Genomic DNA, 15,694 nt, shown 5'->3' on the forward strand with positions numbered 1-15,694 from the left:
TCCAGAGAGTGTCCCACCTGGGGATACATCCCGTATACAGACCCCGAACCCAGACACTATTGTGGATGCCAAGAAGTGCTTGCTAACAGGATCCTGATATAGCTGTCTCCTGAGAGGTTCTGCCAGAGACTGAAAATACAGAGACAGATGCTGGCAGCCAACTATTGGCCTGAGCACAGGGCCCCCTATGGAGGAGTTAGAAAAAGAACTTAAGGAGCTGAAGGGGTTTGCAACCCCATAGGACAAACAACATCAATCAGTCAGAACCCCCCCCCCCTCCTTCCTTAGCTCTTAGAGAATAAACCACCAACCAAAGATTACACATAGAAGGACCTATGGCTCCAGCTCCATAGGTAGCAGAGGATAGTCTTGCCAGGCATCAGTGGGAGGAGAGGCCCTCGGTCCTGTGAAGACTCAATGCTCCAGTGTAGGGCAATGCCAGGGCATTGAGGTGGGAGTGAGTGGGTAGGTGGCTGGGGAAACACCCTCATAGAAGCAGGAGGAGGAGGCATGGGATTGGGGGGTTTCATGGGTGGGCGACTGAAAGAGGGGATAACATTTGAAATGTAAATACAGAAAACATCCAGTAAAGAAAGAAGAAAATGAACAGGTGAGTATGGAGGCTGCTCATATTGGTCATGCCAGAAACCAGAGACAAATGTTAAGATTACAGAGCACTCATACTTTCTATAAACAACACAAGACCTTCTATAAACAATATCCATGGAATACCAGGTGGGAAACTCGTGTTGTTGCTAAGCTCTATCATAAAAGCAAATCTAGTTCCCCAGTAAGTACTCTTTACAATGAAAGAAAATATGTCTCAATTGCCAAACCTGTAGATATTGGAAAAATAGGACAAAAAAATGAAACATTCCTCCAAGGTTCTTACTTCCTTGACATCCCCATTCATAAATGGTAATTACCTACCTTTTGACCTTTATGTTTCAGACCCTGACCTTGACCTACTATCTCTCCCTTCTCCCTTCTTTCCTCTTTTTTTTTGGGGGGGGGTAGGGGTGTTTTGAGACAGGGTCTCTCTGTGTAACCCTGGCTGTCCTGAAACTCACCTTGTAGCCCAGGCTTGCCTCAACCTTAGAAATCTGCCTGCCTCTGCCTCCCAAGTGCTGGGATTAAAGGCATGCTCCACCACTGCCCGGCCTTTTCTCTTTCAATAAAGACCTCTCAAAGTGTGAACTGTGCTGGCTTGGCATGATTTATTCAGGAATAAATGATTTTCAACTAACAGGGGTTGCACACATAGCAGCATACCACAGGAGCTGGGGGAACACACACACACACACACACACACACACACACACACACACACACACACTTTACAGGGCATCACTGGAATTGGGAGTTTCAAAAAGTTCAATGTACCACGAGAGCTGGGGGTATACACACTTACCAGCTCACCACTGGAGCTGGGGGTTGCACAGAGCACCACACCACTGGAGGTGTAGGTGAACACATATATAACACAGTTGGGGGCTGGGGGAACTTGCACACACACCCACACACACTCACTCACTCACTTATACACACACTCACACACTCAAACACAAACTCACTCACTCTAACACATATACTCACACACACTCTCACACACACACACACACACACATGCATAGAGCACCTATCGGCTTAGGGGAACACATACACAGTAAGTTATTATTTGGTCTGAGAGTGTACACACACACACACACACACACACACACACACACACACTAGTGTACCACTGGAGCTACCTTTATCTGGCTTGACTGAGATTCTTATTGTCCTCAAGAAGATAAGTGCTAAAGTCTTGGTTAGCCTGAGACTCCTCTGGAAAATGGTAGGACATTCTGCAAGTGGTCCTACTAGAAACCTATCTATGTTTGGACACAGCACAGCAATGGGTATTGGCATACCAGACCCCTCCCTTCTGCTTCCTGATTACCAGAAGGTGAATGACTTTACCAACCAAAAGCTCCTTGCCATTTATGTCCTACCTTCTGTCAGACCACAAAGTGGTGCCCACTGACCATGGATTGATACTCTAAGACTTAAGCCAAAATAAATTCTCTTCCATCAAGGTTGATTTGTCAAAAGTATTTGGCCACATTGATAGAAAATGAACACATTGGCTTTTTAACTGTGGAAAATGAGGAAATTATGCAAATGGAGAGGGGTGTTGTATTAATTCAGGCTAAGCATTACAGATAATTTTTCCACATTGAGTTTTTGTCTTCTCTTCCTCTGCCTGGAAGAAATATCTTAGTGTTGGGCATGAGTAGCATGCTTTTTCAATAGACACCCACATCACACAGGGAGGCAAAGTCCCAAAGAGGAGTGAGACAGCATGTGGAAATCCTTCAATCCCAGACAGAACTTGTTTATAACATGCAAGTTTATCCTAACCCAGCCCTTTCAATCCCTAATCCAGCAGAAACTTCCTCTTTGGATCAAGGCATTATTACAGATCAACCACCAGCTACTTTTAAGAAACCCTCAAATTGCAGAGCAGGCAAATAATGACCAGAGAAAGGTATAGGTAAGGAGAATAGAGGGATGTTGGTGTTTTAATATAAGATAGGAGAATTTTGCCTGGTTTCTACTGCATCTATTGTATGTTATTATCACTGAAGCTAATGAGAGGGCATTGGAGCTACTCTTAGTATAGTCAAATTATGCAATTTAAAGTGATGGATATAGTAATAATCCTGTATTAATCATTCCCTATCATATGTATATACTGAGATAGTACACAGAAGCCCACAGATATGTACACTTACTATCCCTGATTATATTTAAAAAACTCTTCTGTATGCCAGTTTAGGGGATTGTCAGAGGGGGAACTAGGACAGGGGATAACATTTGAAATGTAAATGAAGAAAGTATCTAATAAAAAAAAAAAAAAGTGTTCACCAAGCCCCAAAAAAAGTGGGTTTCACAGCATAGCAGTGGGAGTGAGGCATTCTAGTGCTGGTCCAAACTCTTTTATTTTCCAGCCTCAAATCTCTTTGCTGGTACCTCCATACAAGAGCCTTTGTCAAAACTATTCATACATTATAGATTTCTGCTCATCTGATTATTTCAACTTCCTGTAAGGAAGAAGGAATCCTGAGTAAGATAAATTATTTTCTCTTACCAAATCCTCCTTTCTCAGTTCTCAGGATGGGTTAAGCTCTGATACTTGTCAATGGTTTTCTAGGATAAAGATGTAAAGCTGGGTTACAGAATTGCCAAGAGACTTCACTTAGAGTTAAGCCACCCAGAACCCCTCAGACAGTGCCCAGAGAGAGCAATAGTGAAAAGGTACAATGGCTTGAGTCTCACTGTCATGGATTCGACAAGTAGAATGCAAAAAGAAACTTGATCCCTCACCACTGATACTCACATCATCCTAGAATGAGAAGAACCACAGACCAGAAGGGTAGTATGTCCCACAAGTTGTTCTTCATGTGGTAGTTAGCACCAGCTATTCCCTGCTTTCCTCTAGGTGAGCATGGGGCCCCATGTTCAGGTATCACATTACCAACTCATTGCTTTCTCTGATAGAGAAAGCAGAACACCTACCTGACTCCTCTGTAGTAAATGAACTCCACTGTTGAACAGTTACTTGGGAAAATCTATGAAATGAGGCCCATGTTCTGACCTAAAACGCTTGGTGAGCCTTGACTTGGCTCACATTCTGTTGCCTCCAGTAAATGAACTCCACTGTTGAACAGTTATTTGGGGAAATCTATGAAATGAGGCCCATGTTCTGACCTAAAATGCTTAGTGAGCCTTGACTTGGCTCACATTCTGTTGCCTCCAGCAGCTGAGTGTGCCCAAGCCCAAATGGATCTATGTGAAATTACTTCCCACTGAGGCCTAATCCTGTTGTGAGACTCTGAGATGGCCAAGTCAAATATTTTAGTTATAGACAACTAAGCTCCAATTGTAACCAATAAGTCTGTCCCAGGACACTCTGGGTCCCTCTCATGTAAGATGTAAGGCAGGAAGCTGATCTTGTTGAGCAGTGCAGGAGGAAATCATCTGGGTATCCTCACATTTGCCCACTTTCTCCCTACCTATTCAACATTGTACTTGAAGTCCTAGCCAGAGCAATTCGACAACAAAAGGAGATCAAGGGGATACAAATTGGAAAAGATGAAGTCAAAATACCACTTTTTGCAGATGACATGATAGTATATAAAAGTGACCCTAAAAATTCCACCAGAGGACTCCTAAACCTCATAAACAGCTTTGGTGAAGTAGCTGGATATAAAATTAACTCAAACAAGTCAATGGCCTTTCTCTACACAAAGAATAAACAGGCTGAGAAAGAAATTAGGGAAACAACACCCTTCTCAATAGTCACAAATAATATAAAATATCTTGGCGTGACTCTAACTAAGGAAGTGAAAGATCTGTATGATAAGAACTTCAAGTCTCTGAAGAAAGAAATTAAAGAAGATCTCAGAAGATGGAAAGATCGCTCATGCTCATGGATTGGCAGGATCAACATTGTAAAAATGGATATCTTGCCAAAAGCTGTTATTAGACGCGTTCTCACGACCGGCCAGGAAAGACGCAACAGACCAGAATCTTCTGCGGCAAAGCTTTATTGCTTACATCTTCAGGAGCCAGAGTGCAAGAAGCAAGAGAGAGAGAAAACGAAACCCCGTCCCTATTAAGGAGAATTCTCCTTCGCCTAGGACGTGTCACTCCCTGATTGGCTGCAGCCCATCGGCCGAGTTGACGTCACGGGGAAGGCAGAGCACATGGAGTAGAGAACCACCCTCGGCATATGCGCAGATTATTTGTTTACCACTTAGAACACAGCTGTCAGCGCCATCTTGTAACGGCGAATGTGGGCGCGGCTCCCAACATCTCCCCCTTTCCTTTTAATAAGAGCAAATAGGCCACCCATATTAATGAGAGTGGAGATAGAGGTCAAATCCCCAGTGTGTAGGTAAAGGAGCCATGTACAGGATTAGCTCTTAGGCTCACAGGCTTTTACCCAGAGCAACCCTGACCTGCTCCCGTGTCGTTTTGCCTGGGGGAAGGGAACTAGGACACTGAACCTTCATGAAAGATGACATGTCTCCCTAGAATAGGCTCATATATGCCGCAGAGCCTTTCCATTGCAGTGCTTAGCCGTGCAACTCTCTCGGGCTGCTGAAGCACACTCACTCTATCCCGTGCAATGAGTCTAGCCTCGTGAGATGTAAGAGCTGAGTGGCCAGCGACCTATTGCCTAAGCATAGATAACCATATATCAGGGGGAGCTCCATGTTCTAGTCCTGCAAGCGCCTGGGCAATAACCACCTTGTCTCTCCTAGTTTGGGCCTTAAGCTTACAGACCAATCAAAGAAGCAACACTAATCCACAGCAAAGTGTATCTCCAAATAATATTAATCCCACCCATTTTTTAAAGAAGGAAAATGCTGAGGAGATCCAATTGGGTAATCCTTTGGTCAGGGACAGGTCCAAGCGCGTGGAGTTGACCTGAAGTCTCAATTCCCGAAGGATCTGTTCAAATTCAGCCATCCAATTCTGTAACATATACTGAAAAAGACTTTTTGACAAATTAGCTGCCCTAGTAAATTTAACATACTGAATGGAAATAACACACAATCCCGGAAACTTTTGTTCACAACCCTGCTGAGTTATTTGTCATAATACATCTAGTTGTATCTGGACAAGATCTATGAGTTGATTAACCAGCATGAGACCTCTCTGTACTGGGCCAAATAAGTTCATTTGCTCATTAATGGCTCTGAGGTCATGGAGCAGTCTCCACTTTCCTGACTTTTTCTTAATTACAAAAATTGGAGTATTCCAAGGTGAGGTAGATGGCTCAATATGGCCTAGTTTTAATTGTTCCTCTACCAGTTGAATCACAGCTTCTAGTTTTTCAGAGGATAGGTGCCATTGAGGAACCCACACTGGGTCCCCTGTTTTCCATGGTATGGGTCGTGCTGCCCCAATGGCCGCTAAGGAAAACCCAGACCCTGTCTGTCTTGGTTTCCATTAGGTGAGATGGGCTCTATCCTTCCCTGTTCTTGATGTCCTAACCCTTTTCCTTCTTTATAACCCATCTTTGCCATGATATTTTTTGCTTTAGTTGAATACCCTCCCGATGGGGCGTTTTCATTGGACAAAATAAGGCCCAAATGCTGCATAATATCCCTTCCCCAGAGGTTAACCGGGAGTGGGAGCACATAAGGTATGAATTTCCCTTGCTGTCCTTCAGAGGATTCCCACGTCAAGGCAATGGAGCTTATAGTGGGACATGATTGATATCCTAGGCCCTGTAATGAATGAGATGACTCTGTGGTGGGCCATGCTTTGGGCCACCAATGTGTAGAGATTATACTTTTATCTGCTCCGGTATCAAGGATGCCTTCAAACTCTTTTCCGTTAATCTTAAGGCGGAGCTTAGGTCTATCATTTAAAGATACAACCAAATAGGCAGAATCATTTCCTGAGGAGCCCATTTTCTTTATCTCAGGTCCTGCAGATTTCTCCCTGGTATTATCAGGGAGGAGCAGCAGCTGAGCTATCCTATCTCCTTTACTAATAGAAAAAACGCCCTTAGGGCTTGAGCACAGGACCTGTATTTCAGGGGAATGTTGACAATCCATAACTCCAGGGTGGACTACTAAGCCCTGCAAGGTGAGTGAACCCCGGCCGAGAATAAGGCCCATGGTTCCCGGGGGCAAGGATGGTATAGGCTCCACCGGCACCGGCTGAATACTCATTTGAGGCATTAATAGGAAGTCGGAGGCGGCACGCAGGTCCACCCTTGTGGGTCTTCCTGGGTCGCCTCTCTGACTGCTTCCTGGGTCCTGACAAACCGGTTCCCATATCTTTGAGGGCCCTGGGACCGAGGGCCCGATGACCCGTTTTTTGGCACATCAGTTGATTGACTATCAGGTGGGGGAAGGACTCTGCCCTTTATATCCCTCACAGAGCGACACTGGTCAGCTCTATGATAACCCTTGCCACACTTAGAGCAAAGAGTGAGAGTCCCTCCCTGTTTATCTGGAGCTCTGCAATCTTTCTTAAAATGCCCAGGCTTTCCGCAATTAAAACATGTCCTCTGATCATTTCTGCTCATGGAGCGGTTCTGAGATTGGAGGATGGCGGCCGCTAAGCCTGCATTGGTGAGAGGTCCCCCAAGCTCTCGACAGACCCTGAGCCAGTCTTGTAAGCCTTTGTTCTTTCTTGGGGCTATGGCCGCTCGGCACTCCTTTGTGGCTTGCTCATAGATTAGCTGTTCTACCAGAGGCGCGGCTTGCTCTGAATCTCCAAAAATACGCTCTGCTGCCTCTGTCATTCTGGCCACAAAATCTGAGAAGGATTCCTGAGGTCCCTGGACAACTTTTGTTAATTGACCAGTGGTTTCACCTGCTCGAGAGAGCGCCTTCCAGGCCCTAATAGCCGTGGAAGAAATCTGGGCATAAGTTCCCCAATGGTAGTTTGTCTGATCAGCAGAATAAGCTCCCTGACCCGTTAACAAGTCAAAAGTCCAATCTCTCTGCTCTGGAGTCAAAGCAGCTGCGTTTGCTCGGGCCTGCGCTTGTGCAGCTTCATGCCAAAGAGCTCTCCATTCCATATATTTGCCCATACTAGGGAGAGCGGCTTTTACAACCGTTTGCCAGTCAGCAGGAGTTAGTGCCATGCCGGCGAGCCTGTCTAACTGCACCAAGGTAAAATTAGCATTGGTTCCGTATTTACGGACCGACTCGGCAATTTCTTTAATTTGTAAGTATTCTACCGGAGCGTGGACACGCCCACCCTCGGCTCCTTCAAAGACCGGAAATGCCTGTTGTATTTTCCTTTGTTCCTCTCTGGGAATGAATGAGTCTGCGCACTGCCTCTCTGCGCACTGCCTCTCTGCGCACTGCTGACGCACTACGCAGGGCGGGGACTCCGCATAGGGCGGACCTTGAAGCCGACTGCCCTGAGGCCAATCAGCAAACTGGCCTTCGCCAGCCGCTTTTGGCTTCCTTAACTGATTAGCTAGCACTTTACCTGGCTGGTACCCTTTTTTCTCATAATGAGCTGCTTCTTCCTCCCAGTCTGTTTCCTCAGAGGAGAATTCTTCATCTGCTTCAGAGCTACTAAGAGCTGGCTTCCTGAGCTCATCTAGTGACGAGTATCTCCTAGAGACCTCCGCTAATCGATCTTTTTTCTTTTCTTTTTTCTTTTCCTTCCTTCTAATCTCTCCCCAGGTATTCTTACCTGACCTAAACTTTTCCTCGGGTTCAAGACCCTTGGAAAGGCCTGTATACTTATTTTGTGTACCATATTTCCTCTTTGTTCCTACTCTCTCTCCCCACTTTACTTCTGATAGCTTGTCCTGAATTTCATCTAGAATCCGCCCTATCTTAACCACTTGATAACATGTGAAAAGGAACAAAAGGGCTTCTAACACTAGAAAAAATTCAAGGCCAAACATATTCCACTTTACTTCTGATAGACTGTCTTGAATTTCCTTAGAAAGTTCAAGATCAGACTTACCTCGTAAAGCTGTACTCACTGATACTCTCGTTCCCCAGCTGAAAAGTTCTGAATTCATACAGTTGAATCCTTCTTAACAGTCTGCTTTACGGGAACCTTTATTACCGCGACCCGCAGTTCTGGTTCTGGAATGAGGGATCTTCCTTGCGCCAGTCCCGAGTTTTTTCTCGTCCCGGAATTCGGCACCAATTGTTATTAGACGCGTTCTCACGACCGGCCAGGAAAGACGCAACAGACCAGAATCTTCTGCGGCAAAGCTTTATTGCTTACATCTTCAGGAGCCAGAGTGCAAGAAGCAAGAGAGAGAGAAAACGAAACCCCGTCCCTATTAAGGAGAATTCTCCTTCGCCTAGGACGTGTCACTCCCTGATTGGCTGCAGCCCATCGGCCGAGTTGACGTCACGGGGAAGGCAGAGCACATGGAGTAGAGAACCACCCTCGGCATATGCGCAGATTATTTGTTTACCACTTAGAACACAGCTGTCAGCGCCATCTTGTAACGGCGAATGTGGGCGCGGCTCCCAACAAAAAGCAATCTACAGATTCAATGCAATCCCCATCAAAATTCCAACACAATTCTTCAACGAATTAGAAAGAGCAATCTGCAAATTCATCTGGAATAACAAAAAACGGAGGATAGCAAAAACTCTTCTCAAGGATAAAAGAACCTCTGATGGAATCACCATGGCTGACCTAAAGCTGTACTACAGAGCAATTGTGATAAAAAAAAAAAAAAAAAAAACAAAAAACAAAAAAAAAAAAAAAAACTGCATGGTACTGGTATAGTGACAGACAAATAGACCAATGGAATAGAATTGAAGACCCAGAAATGAACCCACACACCTATGATCACTTGATCTTCGACAAGGGAGCTAAAACCATCCAGTGGAAGAAAGACAGCATTTTCAACAAATGGTGCTGGCACAACTGATTGTTATCATGTAGCAGAATGCGAATTGATCCATTCCTATCTCCTTGTGCCAAGGTCAAATTTAAGTGGATCAAGGAACTCCACATAAAACCAGAGACACTGAAACTTATAGAGGAGAAAGTGGGGAAAAGCCTCGAAGATATGGGCACAGGGGAAAAATTCCTGACTAGAACAGCAATGGCTTGTGCTGTAAGGTCGAGAATTGACAAATGGAACCTCATGAAACTGCAAAGCTTCTGTAATGCAAAAGACACCGTCAATAAGACAAAAAGGCCACCAACAGATTTGGAAAGGATCTTTACCTATCCTAAATCAGATAGGGGACTAATATCCAATATATATAAAGAACTCAAGAAGGTGGACTCCAGAAAATCAAATAACCCCATTAAAAAAATGGGACTCGTTCCTTTCGCTGCTGCGGCCGCAGCCATGAGTATGCTCAGGCTACAGAAGAGGCTTGCCTCTAGTGTCCTCCGCTGCGGGAAAAAGAAGGTCTGGTTGGATCCCAATGAGACCAATGAAATCGCCAATGCCAACTCCCGTCAGCAGATCAGGAAGCTGATCAAGGATGGGCTGATCATCCGCAAGCCTGTGACTGTCCATTCCCGGGCTCGTTGCCAGAAAAACACCCTGGCCCGACGGAAGGGCAGGCATATGGGCATAGGGAAGAGGAAGGGTACTGCCAATGCTCGGATGCCTGAGAAGGTGACCTGGATGAGAAGGATGAGGATCCTGCGCCGGCTTCTCAGGAGATACCGGGAATCCAAGAAGATTGACCGCCATATGTATCACAGCCTGTACCTGAAGGTCAAAGGGAATGTGTTCAAAAACAAGCGCATCCTCATGGAGCACATCCACAAGCTGAAGGCAGACAAGGCCCGCAAGAAGCTCCTGGCTGACCAGGCTGAGGCTCGCAGGTCTAAGACCAAGGAAGCACGAAAGCGCCGGGAGGAGCGCCTCCAGGCCAAGAAGGAAGAGATCATCAAGACTCTGTCCAAGGAGGAGGAGACCAAGAAATAAAGCTTCCCTCGTGTCTGTACATAGCGGCCTGGCTGTGGCCTCATGTGGATCAGTCTTTAAAATAAAACAAGCCTTTGTCTGTTAAAAAAAAAAAAAATGGGACTCAGAGCTAAACAAAGAATTCTCACCTGAGGAATACCGAATGGCTGAGAAGCACCTGAAAAAAATGTTCAGCTTCCTTAATCATCAGAGAAATGCAAATCAAAACAACCCTGAGATTCCATCTCATACCAGTCAGAATGGCTAAGATCAAAAATTCAGGTGTCAGCAGATGCTGGCGAGGATGTGGAGAAAGAGGAACACTCCTCCATTGTTGGTGGGATTGCAAGCTTGTAAAACTACTCTGGAAATCAGTCTGGCGGTTCTCAGAAAATTGGACATAGTACTACCTGAGGATCCCACTATACCTCTCCTGGGCATATATCCAGAAGATGTCCCAACCGGTAAGAAGGACACATGATCCACTATGTTCATAGCAGCCTTATTTATAATAGCCAGAAGCTGGAAAGAACCCAGATGCCCCTCAACAGAGGAATGGATACAAAAAATGTGGTACATTTACTCAATGGAGTACTACTCAGATATTAAAAAGAATGAATTTATGAAATTCCTAGGCAAATGGATGGACCTGGAGGGCATCATCCTGAGTGAGGTAACACAATCACAAAAGAACTCAAATGATATGTACTCACTGATAAGTGGATATTAGCCCAGAAACTTAGGATACCCAAGATATAAGATACAATTTGCAAAACACATGAAACTGAAGAAGAACGAAGAGCAAAGTGTGGACACTTTGCACCTTCTCAGAATTGGGAACAATCACCCATGGAAGGAGTTACAGAGACACAGTTTGGAGCTGAGACAAAAGGATGGACCATCTAGAGACTGCCATATCCGGGGATCCATTCCATTATCAGCCTCCAAACAATGACACCATTGCATACACTAGCAAGAGTTTGCTGAAAGGACCCTGATATAGCTGTCTCTTGTGAGACTAGGCCGGGGCCTAGCAAACATATAAGTGGATACTCACAGTCAGCTATTGGATGGATCACAGGGCCCCCAATGGAGGAGCTAGAGAAAGTATCCAAGGAGCTAAAGAGATCTGCAACCCTGTAGGTGTAACAACATTATGAACTAACCAGTACCCCGGAGCTCTTGACTCTAGCTGCATATGCATCAAAAGATGACCTAGTTGGCCATCACTGGAAAGAGAGGCCTATTGGACATGCAAACTTTATATGCTCCAGTACAGGGGAAAGCCAGGGCCAAAAAGTGGGAATGAGTGGGTAGGGGATTGGGGGGGGGGGCATATGGGGGACTTTTGAGATGACATTGGAAATGTAGTTGAGGAAAATATGTAATAAAAAAAACATTTAAATAAATAAATAAAAAAGAGACTCTGAGTGTGCTCTCCAAGGTCACTTTGAGAAGAGAGATAAGGTGCTCTGTGTTTTATAATTGTAATTCCTTGGATTTAAGTCAGTGTAGAATCCTACTGCAGAGGCAGCACCTGGCACTATATAAGGCACTGAGCTCAAGTCCCTCTGCATCTCTGCACCTCACCAGGCTTCAGTCATGAGGATCCATTATGTTCTGTTCGCATTTCTCCTGGTGTTGCTGTCTCCATTTGCAGGTGAGTCAGGGGAGTCGGGTGGTCCTAAATTGAAATGAGAGATAGCTCCCTACAGTGTGTGTGTGTGTTTGTGTGTGTGTGTGTGTGTGTGTGTGTTTGTGTGTGTGTGTGTGTTTGTGTGTGTGTGTGTGTTTGTGTGTGTGTGTGTGTGTGTGTGTGTGTGTGAGAGAGAGAGAGAGAGAGAGAGGGAGAGAGAGAGAGAGAGAGTGTGTTCCTGTCTCTTTTTCTGTGTGTGTCTTTGGCTCCATCTCTCCATATATGTATGTCTCACTTTTTTTTCCTGTGGGTGCATGTCTGTCAGTCTTTCTGTATATGTGTATGCCTGTCTTTCTGTGTAAGTGTTCCTCTCTCTGTCTCTGTGTCAGTCTCTCCTGCTTTTCCTCTTCTATAGTTATTCCCTTCCCTATTTTTCTTTCTTTCTTCTAAGCTCACTTCAGACAATGTTTATTGTGTAACTGCTAACATAAACCAAGAATACTTCTTTGTGCCTTGCAAGAGCCTAAGGTAGGACTTTATATGCATCAGTACAGAGGAACGCCAGGGCCAAGACTTTGGAGTGGGTAGGTAGGCAAGCAGGGTGGGAGAGGGTATAGGGGACTTTCGTGATAGCATTTAAAATGTAAAGGAACAAAATATCTAATAAAAAAAATTGGAAAAAAAAACCCACCACCACCACCAACAACAACAAAACAACAAAAAAAGACTCATTCTGAGCTGATCTGCAGCACTTGACTTCCTTTTCCTCACTCCAACCGCTAAGCTTAAGATTATGAAATGAGTCTCTTATAGGTAGCTTAAAAATAATAGCATGAAGAATGTTTGATTCTTACCTGAAAAAAGGGTACTCATTTATTAATCTTTATATATAAAGTGTCGATTCTCTTCTTACTCTAGAAAATCCTTCAGAATAGTCATCTCAGCCTCTATTTGAGAACTTCCTGAAACCCTACCCCTATAGAACACCCTTAAGCACGCACTGTCTATAGGGGTAATCAGGCTCAGGGCTCAGGGAGGCTATGAAACACAGCTTCTCAAACTCTGCCTAAACTGTATTTTGTACAAAATATATGATTTTATATTCTTTTAAATTAGGTGTACATATATGGATCTGTGTATATGGATATGGTACACACTACAGTAATCACAGAGGTCATAAAAAAATCCAATCTCTCAGAGATTGAGTTAAACACATATATAGTCTGCCTGATATGATACTAGGAACTTATCTCAGGTCTTCTGTAGGAGTGGCATGTACTCCTAACTGCTGAGCCATCTTTCAAGGATCTAAGTTGTATTTCATCCTTGACATTAGGTAAACAGAAGGAAAAGGATACACAATTCAAGAGAAAGAGCTAAAAGAATTAAGAGATTACTTGAAAGGCCTCAAACTGCATCAGACAGAAAATATAGAGATATAAACATAATTTCACTCATTTTGTTCCTGGGTTCTAGTTCAAAGAGGACATCTGTATTCCATGAGATATAGAGACACTAAACTGTGTCTGACATTTAGGTGAATTTAAATAAGCAGGGAAGGTGGGAGTGTGAAGGATAAGTTTAAGACTTAAGTCATTGGAAGCTATCAAAAAAGTTTGTTTTTCTTTAGGTTTTCATTGTAAGTTACTTAGGAATCAAGTTATCCTTAAGAAAGTAATATTCCCTGAGATTTAGCTCCAATACTTAGTTTAAAATAGGTATCTGGAAGTTAAAATACCTTAGTTAAAAATAGGAAGATGGCTCAGTGAGTAAATGCACTTGTGCAAGTATGAAGATCTGGTATCCATGTAGAAGCAGAGAGAGCATCTTGAGCACATCTGTAATGCTAGGACTAAGAATCATAGAGGCACACAGGCAAGCCAGCCAGTCAGTCCCACTGATTTAGTTCCAGGTTCAGTGAGATACTCTGTCTCAAACAATGAGGTAGAGAGGAATTAATGAACATGTCTTAGGCCAACCTCTAGCCTCTGTATGTGTTTGCGCACATGCACATTCATGTGCAAAGTCACACTCAGTGTCTGTTTCAGATACTAGAACAAGGGTCTTGTGTGTAGAAAAGCAAAGGCAGGGCTGCTGAGAAGCAGCTAGGGACTCACCCAGAATCTTTCCTGAGCTCCTGCCTGCTGGCCCTGAAAACTCCAGTCAGTCAGGAGTGGAGCAGACACTCGACATTTCAATCCTAGGAAAACCAGAACCCCCTCTATACTGCAACAGTGGCTGTCTCTATCAAGAATTGGATTCAGTCCTGCTAAAACTGGCATCCCTGTTTTGGGGGAAGAGCCTACTGGGATCTACTCATCATAAGAACACATTGGTATGTATTTCTGACCTGGCACTTTCAATTCTAATGTGTGGTTTTTCTTACATATCTTTCAGCTTTTAGCCAAGACATCAACAGTAAACGAGCTTGCTATCGGGAAGGAGGCGAATGCCTGCAACGGTGCATTGGCCTTTTTCATAAGATTGGAACTTGTAATTTTCGTTTCAAATGCTGCAAGTTTCAAATCCCAGAGAAGAAGACAAAGATCCTGTGAAACCAAAGAAAACACCAGAATTTGTTCCTCCATGAAGATGGACAAAACTTAAACCAAATTAAAGTTCCTTGATTAAATGCAAACAACAGTTGCCTAAGAGCTGTGTGAGCTCACAGTTTGTTCTCTCTTGCACGGAATTCTAAAATCCTTGTAAAAGTGAATCAGGGACAGAAACAGGGCTCTCTTATGCTCCTGGACTTTATGGTTATCTGTTCCTGTCTCTGATATGCTAATTGATTTCCTGTAGCCAGCACACAGCCCCCTGCCTGCCTTCTTCATCCCTTTGCCTCCTTAACCTCTTTGCTTCATCCATCCAATCCCAAGGCAAGACAAAGAAGGTCACCCCAGCTTCCCTTTAGTTTGTTCCTCTTAGTCATTTATGACTTGTGTGGTTGTGGTTAAGTGCACACTTTGGCTATGAGAGCTGCTTAGTGGGGTTCAAGAGTCTTTTATTCATTTATGTACTGACCCACTGATGGGATATATTGCATCATGTTATTTTAAATTGAATGGCTAAGTCGAGTCAGTGAGGGGCTTTCTTACATGTAGACATAAGACACAAGGAAAACAAGGCTTTATTGAAGCAATAAGAAGGAAGAGCAGGGTAAAGAAAAACAAGGCTATGGTTAATAAAGCAAAAGTTCAGAGTCTGTCCTAGGCCTGACCTTCCCACTGGTGCATTTACAGTATGATGAGCCCCCTGTCTGGCTTGGGCAGGGCTTTTCAGTTAATGTGCATACAATTCATGCTCATGACTACAATACAGTTCCTGAGGATACCTCAGATTTTCAGAATTCTCTATCTGAAAGAAGAAGTGAGACCCCAGAGAAAAGATATCTCACCTGGATAGATGCAACTGATTAAAGGAGTCCTTGTCACATGATTGACATGTAACAAAAGAATGTTGGTTGAAGACACATACCATAATGCAGGGTATCATTAAATTTAAAGTAGGGATCTAAAGACAGGGCACTGTCCATAAGTGTGTGCTGTGCAATCTTACAGATATGAATTTGATTCAGAGCACCCATTTAATAAACCAGGGATCACAGCATGTCTGTAGTTCTAGCTCTG

At 44.0% G+C, this 15,694-nt stretch overlaps 1 protein-coding gene and 1 pseudogene across 1 annotated transcript; both read left to right on the forward strand.

Annotated features, from left to right (window-relative positions):
- Rpl19-ps11 (ribosomal protein L19, pseudogene 11) lies at nucleotides 9,830-10,533 on the forward strand (annotated as a pseudogene).
- Nucleotides 12,021-14,699, forward strand: Defb7 (defensin beta 7). Its single transcript, NM_139220.1, has 2 exons — nucleotides 12,021-12,089; nucleotides 14,463-14,699. The coding sequence occupies exons 1-2, from the start codon at nucleotides 12,032-12,034 to the stop codon at nucleotides 14,618-14,620; spliced, it is 216 nt and encodes a 71-aa protein (NP_631966.1). The 5' UTR covers nucleotides 12,021-12,031; the 3' UTR covers nucleotides 14,621-14,699.
- The last annotated feature ends 995 nt before the right edge of the window (nucleotides 14,700-15,694 follow it).

This window comes from Mus musculus, chromosome 8 (genome assembly GCF_000001635.26).
Source record: "Mus musculus strain C57BL/6J chromosome 8, GRCm38.p6 C57BL/6J".
Classification (NCBI taxonomy): Eukaryota; Metazoa; Chordata; class Mammalia; order Rodentia; family Muridae; genus Mus; species Mus musculus.